Source organism: Nematolebias whitei, chromosome 22 (genome assembly GCF_014905685.2).
Source record: "Nematolebias whitei isolate Nwh7 chromosome 22, NemWhi1, whole genome shotgun sequence".
Taxonomy (NCBI): domain Eukaryota; kingdom Metazoa; phylum Chordata; class Actinopteri; order Cyprinodontiformes; family Rivulidae; genus Nematolebias; species Nematolebias whitei.
Genome location: NC_056519.1, coordinates 12,014,478 through 12,022,280, shown reverse-complemented (window position 1 = coordinate 12,022,280; position 7,803 = coordinate 12,014,478). Strand labels below are relative to the sequence as shown.

The window sequence follows — 7,803 nt, the reverse complement described above, 5'->3', positions numbered from 1 at the left end:
AGGGATGCACAATATTGGATTTTTGGCTGATATCCGATATGCCAATATGTTAAAACTTATTCGGTCAATAACTGATACCAATGCCAATGTTTTTTTTTCCTAGACCTACTTACAGAGCCTTGTCAATTTGTCCTCATATCAAATGCAGATGCCAAAAAGGGGGTTGAAAATGATGTAACACTTCAACTTGGATTATGTTTAATGTCAAATTTAAATGTTAATTTTTATGCCATATATATATATATATATATATATATATATATATATATATATATATATATATATATTTATTAAGAACGCTTTTTATCTTGAGTTATTTTAATGGAATGGCCGATGTCCAATATTTAACTTTATCGCTAAAATCGGATGATACCGATACCATGCCGATAATATCGTGCATTCCTAAAATATTGCTTAAGAAGCAAATTATTGATACAAAAATGGAAAGTGATTAAAAATAGCAACATAACTTTTTTTTTTTTGTGAAACTAAATGCTTAAAAAAGGCATACAAATTTGGCTGTAAACAGTTAAGTTTACAAAAGGGCGGCTTGTTGTTGAGTGATTAGAGCAGTCGTTCTCCAATGCAAGAGTTGGGGGTTCAATTCCACCTGCAGTCATATGCTGAAGTGTCCCTGGGCAAGACACTGAACTCCTCATTGCCTCTGATGTGTGTCCTATTAGTGTATGAATGTGATAAAGCACTGATTATTATTTGTATAGATCTAGTAGAGTGCTGTATGAATGAGTAAATGAGGGCACAGATTGTAGTGTAAAACGCTTTGAGTAACTTGATAAGATAGAAAGGTGTTATATAAGAACTGTCCATTTAACATTTGAGTTAGATTGTCTCACAAAGTAAAATGCATCTTATTTTGATTTTAATTGGAGTTAAAGAGCATCAGATAGAGAAAAATAAAACTGATATCAAATACAGACATTCAGAGTGTTTGGCCTCCATTACTGATCCATTTTATTTAGTACTCTTGGTAATAAATAAAATGGTTTTCATAAATGACACATTCATAAAAACACATCATGTTGTGTTGTTTCATTGGATTAATCTATAATAGTGCCACCCACAGAGCTCCATTTACTTTCGCGCTCAACACACGAAACATAACACCACACACAGATCATTTGAAGTCTCTGAACTAATGACCAACCCTGTTGTATCTAAACGAAGAGAACCTGAAAATACCACACACCGTGAGTGGGTAGGTGAGCGTGTCTTTTGTGGTTGGGTTCAATTCACTCCAAAAGGTGAGTCATTTATATAGAGATGCTCGTTTCACACACCTTCAGCAGCGCCAGCAGCTAATTCATCCATCACTGAACACTTTATTGCTTCCTGCTGTGCGCACACACTCACACATATATATGAAATATCTATAAATAGCGTGCAAGCATAAAGTATAAAAATATACACACACCAATCTTAATTTAGACTTCTAACTCTGAGGGAAAAAAAAGTGTAATTTTGTGTAAATGTGTGCCCATGACTCACCCCTACATCAGTCAATGTCTAATCAGGTTTATTGAACAAGTTATTACTCACTCATGACATCATTGTTCTGTCGATTTGGACACAGTCTGAGTGATTTTATAAAGATGGAGTGATGACAAGAGAAAAAAATGTGAAAGAGTTGAAAAAACGAGTAAAAAAAACCTAAAACTTCAAAACAAACCTGAGGTGCAGCTTGTTTTATCGTCCTGAAAAAGGGGAAACGTCTCACTCTATGGTTCCTACCTGCTCCTCCCTTGTAACTAAGGACAGATGAGGAGCATCACTACGGTTACCATATCCATGACAACCTCCCCTGCTGCTATTATTGGGCCTGTCGTCAAGGAGACAAAGCAGCGCATTATGGGATGCAGACCGAAATAGAAATCTTGAACAGGAAGCAATTGAACACATCCCCGGTGTTACATAAGAGGGGCTTAAGTTAACGCTAACAAGGGCTGCCATATTTATTCACAAACTCAATTAGAAACATTGCAGGCGAAGTATGAGAAGCATCCCTATAGAATACAAAACCACAGCCATGGTGCTCATGTTTTGATGCTGTAATTAATAATAATAATAATAATAAAAAAACAATATTTACGTGCAACTTATAAATCTAAGCAAAAGAAGACATAATAAAACTGTGACAGCTTTCAGCGAGACACGTATCGCAACCCTGAAACACAATATTTAAAGCCTCATTTGGCTCACATTAACCATTTTAATTAAAGACCTCTTGCTTCGGGATGCAAAACTAAAAATGTGGGAGTTGAACTCCGTTTTGAAACCACTTAAGAGAAGCCCACAAAACCAGCTCTGTCTGATTACTGTTTAGCACCCAGACAGATGCACTGTACAGTCCAACCATACATTTGAGCCTTTTGGTCCATCTGCACGCTGCTTCCTGTAGAAGAGACGGCTATAAAACTAATTGACCACAGCTGGGATGGCGGTGAGAAGCTTGTGTGTGGGGTGTGCGCATGCTATCTGTTCATTTGCTTGACACAATGTTAACGCCGATATAGGTGCAATATTTTCCAAAATACTAGTATTTCATTAACTGAATTTAAAATAATAATTATTGATTTGTTGAAAAATAATGTCTGCTTTTTACAGGATTTAGAGATGCAGAGAGCAGCTGCTCTCCTTCCGTTTTATTCACTCCTCTTTTGAGTCATACACCTGATACCACTTTGCATCAGTATGCGGCACCTCTTGTGCTTTAAAGTCAAACAAGCTTATGATTGGATGAGAACCAAATTTACAATAATAATAATAATAATAAATTAAAATCAGAAATCATGCACATATTAGTATGCTGACATGAGAATGGACTTGTTAGGTGAAGCTTGAGCTTTCGGGAATATATAAATGTGATTTAATAAAAGTAGAAAGAAGAAAAAAAGAGTAAGAGAAAATGTGAAATGTTTTTGTCAGAGGGATTAAAAGATTTTGTTTTTCCTCTTCCTTCTTGAGGGAGTCACCACAGCAAACGAACTCGCAAGATTTGGCATTTATTTGGTGCCTTTCCTGACCCAACCTGGGCTCAAACCTGCAGCCTCGGGATTACAACACCACGTTTCTGACCCATCGAGTCACCGCAGCCCCTCAGAGGGATTAAAGGAACTCATTGCACACCATAAAATCAAACATCAAAAAGGTTATCCTGAGCATTATCAAATGTCTTGGTGTGAAAATTTGCCACTAAATCTGCAGGAAACATTAAAAAAGGTGCGTTTAAAACGTCATCCACTGATGTTAATTTTATTTTGTACATAATAACACAACCTCAGTAATTATTTCAAACAAAAAACAAACCTACATCTTAGCAAAGTGAACATTTTCAACAAAAGTCTCCACTGTCTGATCACTTCGGGAAACATTTAACACATTACTCACTGACACACAGGCATGATGGGAAAGGAGCTACTGCTACAACCCATGTTTTGTTCAACGCTAACATGTTCAGTCAAGCTGCAAAACTAATTGAGGTTGCAATGACAACTTATAGGCAGCAACTGTTTGAAAGCAACTACTGCCACCACATGAGCGAGCTCGTTTTCTTTACTAGCGTGAATGTCAAAAAATGTGATGTAGAAATTATAGTCTGTCACAGGTACAGGTGATTTCAGTGGACAATCTAAGGTTTAATGCAGAGATGAGAAGGAAAATCACTGTTTGGTTATCAACGCTGTTGGACCACCTGAAATTTTTATTTATTTATGCCTTTTTTTCTATGCAGTCGTCTATTTTAGGCTCAAAGTCTTAAAATGAAGACCACAAACTATATCCATCTCAAGGTTCAAAAATATAAAGCAAGGCTCAGCGTTTCAGACAATTGGCTCCTTCTTTAAATCCAAATCACCCAATAAAGCAGAGTGAAATCAGTCCGCTGCATAAAAACATTTCTTTTATCCAGAAAACAAAACCTCCTCTTTCAGAACAACTCAAATCATCTAATTATTAAGAACAATCCAGGAGCAATCTTCCTAATTTATTTGCTTGAATTTGCTCACTTTGGCTTGGATTTGCTCATTTTCCTCTAAACGGTGACTCTTTTCACATCTTTTCAAACCTTCGTGAGTGCGTTTTACCTGCATGAACTTGTCTGAAATGTGGCAACACATGCCAAGACAAACAGAAAACTAGACAAGTGTACACTTTTAAAGCTCACCGAGCAGTCGGACTATTAAAAAAATGGACCGAGCAGCATTAAAAACATGCAATAAATACACCAAACCAGCCGTAAACCTCGTAAAATAACGTGCACTACTCACCAGGTTGGAGTTAGTGGCATTCGAATCATCCTCGGGGAAAGGGATGTACACAGCTAAGGCCACACAGTTGGCGAAGATGGTCATCAGGATGATGATCTCAAATGGTCTGAGCTCTGAGTTGAGGAATATAAACTGTATAAAACAAACATTTGCAACACATGCAAAACAGATTTTACATCTTGTTCCATGAACAGACTCCTATTGCCACAAGTTGGACTTTTTAAATGCAACTTTCTATTCAAATCAAGTTTTGAAAGCAGATTAAAAAAAACCTAGTCATGTCTTGCCATTTATTTAATCAGTTATTTTTAAATCCGAAGGCGTCTTTACATAAGTCAAAAAGGTATGAATGCACACAGAAAAGTGCACAAGCAGCGTATACAAGGAGAGGGATCAAAGCGCCTGCGTTTTGGTTGACAATAAAACACTTTGAGTACGTTACAAACTTCTTTGTGTGGGCAGGAGGAGGGTTAGGTGCACGCTGCATGGCCTAATATGGGTGCGTCGGAGCAGCAGGCCGTTCGCGTGGAAGACGGGATGTGACTGAGAAAGAGAACTGGAATGAGAGGAGCGAGAGAGGCTGAGGGTTTTTATTTGGAACGATCCTTGAGAGGGGACTGACCTCATTATTTTGGGCCTTTGAGAGAAAGAGAACGGAGATCGAGGCAGAGGAAAGGAGAGAACGTGAAGGAGAGACGGAGGAGGTCTGGTTTTCATCAACACAATTACAAACTGCCACAGCTGTCACCTCCTTCCTCTTCTTTTTGCCCTCACTCTACTTTCTTCGTCTATTCTTTCCTTCCTTTGATACTTTTTTCCCCTGCAGGACGCCAGACCTCAAAGTTGAATGTAAACCGTACATGACAAAAGACTTCTGATATTAAACAATCAGACATAGAGAAACTAAACCATCAGGAAGCTAACTTACTAAACCCTGAATCATCAGTGTTTGTCCTACAGTTGTACAAACTGACTGTCAGGGCAACAAGAACAACTGGCAGACCCAAAATATACACACAGCTTACATCATCCAAACGCAGAAAAGTGCAAAAATAAATGGGCTTGTGGAGTATTCCTATAGTTAAAAATAAAAGAGTACTTTGTTACTTACAAAGTTTATATCAAGATCTGTGAAAATCAGTTACTAGTTTATTTGTAGCTTTATTACTCTGTGGTTACTGTGTTCTTGTTTGTGTGAGTTCTATTACTTGAGTTTTATTCGTTTATCTCTGACTTTAGTGCCTCTAAGTTCAGTTTCTGATCAGCTTGTAGGCCTCAGCAGATCTGGGTTCCCTTTTTTCACGTGTTGCGTTCTGCATCTTGTTATCCAGATGTTTAATTCAGTAACTTGTAGTGTTTTGTGCCTGTCTGTGTCTTCAGTTTGGTTTTTCCGCTGCATGCATCCTGTTTCTTAGCCTTGCCCCGCCCACTCTCACCTGCACCCGTTAGTCATCCATTCAGGTGTTTCTCGTTCTGTTCATCAACTCAGGTCTACTTCATTGTATGTGTGTGTGTGTGTGTGTGTGTGTGTGTTTTAAGTTCATCTCAGCTGTCTCACGGGTCCATCCTGCAAACTCTCCGAACTTGACAGTTTATATGCTTTTGAGCCATTTTAGCTCTAATAAGTATACAGTACATTATAAATAGGTATTAAAACACAATACAACCTATGAAGTTACTCGTTCACTTACAGTTAAAGCATTTGCACATGGTTTGTACTAGGTAACCACACTTTAGGTACCAGCTAAGTACCAGGCTATGCCATATATGTTATATATTTTCGTTTAAATGTTCAAACTTAATATTACTACAATTTACAACGTTATTTTAACTTTTTTTTTTTTAATAATTTTTACAAATTTCAGTTTTTTTTTTCTAAACAGCAAAAAGTATTAAGGAGATAGGCTTTACAAAAAAAAAAGCGAGCCCAGCTACTTTTAACGACTCCATGTGAGTTTAAGCTGCCTCTAAATCCGACCTTAGCACCATTGGTCACTTCGTACCCATTTGTTTAGACCAAAAACATTGTCTGCCAGAGGTCTTTTTTCCACTGCTTTGTACCCCATTTAATCAAAACATCAGCTGCAGCAAACAAAATGTTAATGGAAATAGTAACCACTGGGCACAAAGTTAAGGTACAATTTGGCAGAGGTACAGAATGACCATCACCCCAATAATATACACTGCGCCTTCATTTGTTAATGCAAGCTTGCTCTGTGTGGCTTTCTGTCAAGTTTGTAGCATTGTATTGCTTTAGAAGTAGCTCTGCAGAAGAAGGCAAAGAAACAAATAAACTTCAAAATGTTTGTTTGAATTAAGAGCTGACCCTTGGCCACAAGATCGTTCAGCTCATTCAGCTTGGGACAAAAATGCAACAAAATGAATCACTCACCCGAGTACCAAGAGCTGATTAAGCTCACTTCAGATGTGGGGGGTGGGGGCACTAAAACACAGCCCCGTGACTCATTCTGGGTTCCTGATCCGCACTATAATAATAAAAATAAAAACCTCGAGGTTTCTGCCTATCAGGGTGATAATACATTTTCTGCCTGTCAAGAGCAAAAACCTCACATGGTGCTCTGAGCAAGGAATCACATCGAGTCAATTAATAATTTAAAGTTACTGCCACGACAGCAGCAGCGATATCCATCTTTATCCGCGTGAATAAAATAAACATCATGCTGATTTAACTGTAACGTGACTGGCCGACTGTGGCAGCTGTAAACAAACAATCAATAAAGTTTCAAACAGATTTCCATCCTCAAGTGGCTCTGCAGGATTTACAGCTATTTTATTAGTGTTTACTCTCTGATATACGGCTACAAATTCATCATAATTTGTCTATTAAGGACTTTAAGCAGCCAACTGTATAAAGTTAAGACATACTGTCACTCTGGGGCGGCCTCCACACACACACCAGGAGCTGTTTCTGCACATAAACACCACACGCTGCTCCCAATAACACAGATAATTCCTTATCTTGACACAGCCCAATAAGAAACCTCCAATATAGAGATATTATCTGGGGGAGCTCAGCTTTTTGTTGTGATATGTTGTATTTATTATTTCCTTCATTTAGTTGAAAATGCACCAAAATAGCTCAGCTGCTCAGCCTAAGCAGTACAAAGTACATTTTTCCCTAGCACTTTAACTAAACTACCACTTGCTGTGATTTCATTTTAGATAACATGGTAGGTGGGCATAAACGCTCCCCTGATCTTTGTGCTCCTCGCACTGACCTTGCAGCCTCCACGTAATGCTTAAATGCTATAATTACACGGCACGAAGGAGCGCCACGGAGCTCGGCGATTTATCGCCCGCACGAATGCGTGTGTATCCTCCAAGTGTCAGTGTGTCATATATAATCTGAATGTGTTTGCGTCTGAGCTCAGATGGGCCTTATCGACCTGTTGAGAGAGGTAGCTGTTGTCATGGCAACAGAGGAAGATTTTGTATCTGCTATCCCTTAATAAAAAAAGCACTTACCAAAACAGGAATTACACACATGTATACACACATT

The 7,803-nt window shown here is 38.3% G+C and overlaps 1 protein-coding gene across 1 annotated transcript in view; it reads right to left on the bottom strand.

The window, feature by feature from the left end:
* Positions 1-7,803, bottom strand: part of cacna1c (calcium channel, voltage-dependent, L type, alpha 1C subunit) — a 200,286-nt gene that overhangs the window by 128,154 nt on the left and 64,329 nt on the right. Inside the window, exon 3 of the mRNA XM_037695828.1 lies at positions 4,284-4,389. Within this exon, the coding sequence (XP_037551756.1) occupies positions 4,284-4,389 (106 nt within the window). The remainder of the gene's footprint in view (positions 1-4,283; positions 4,390-7,803) is intronic.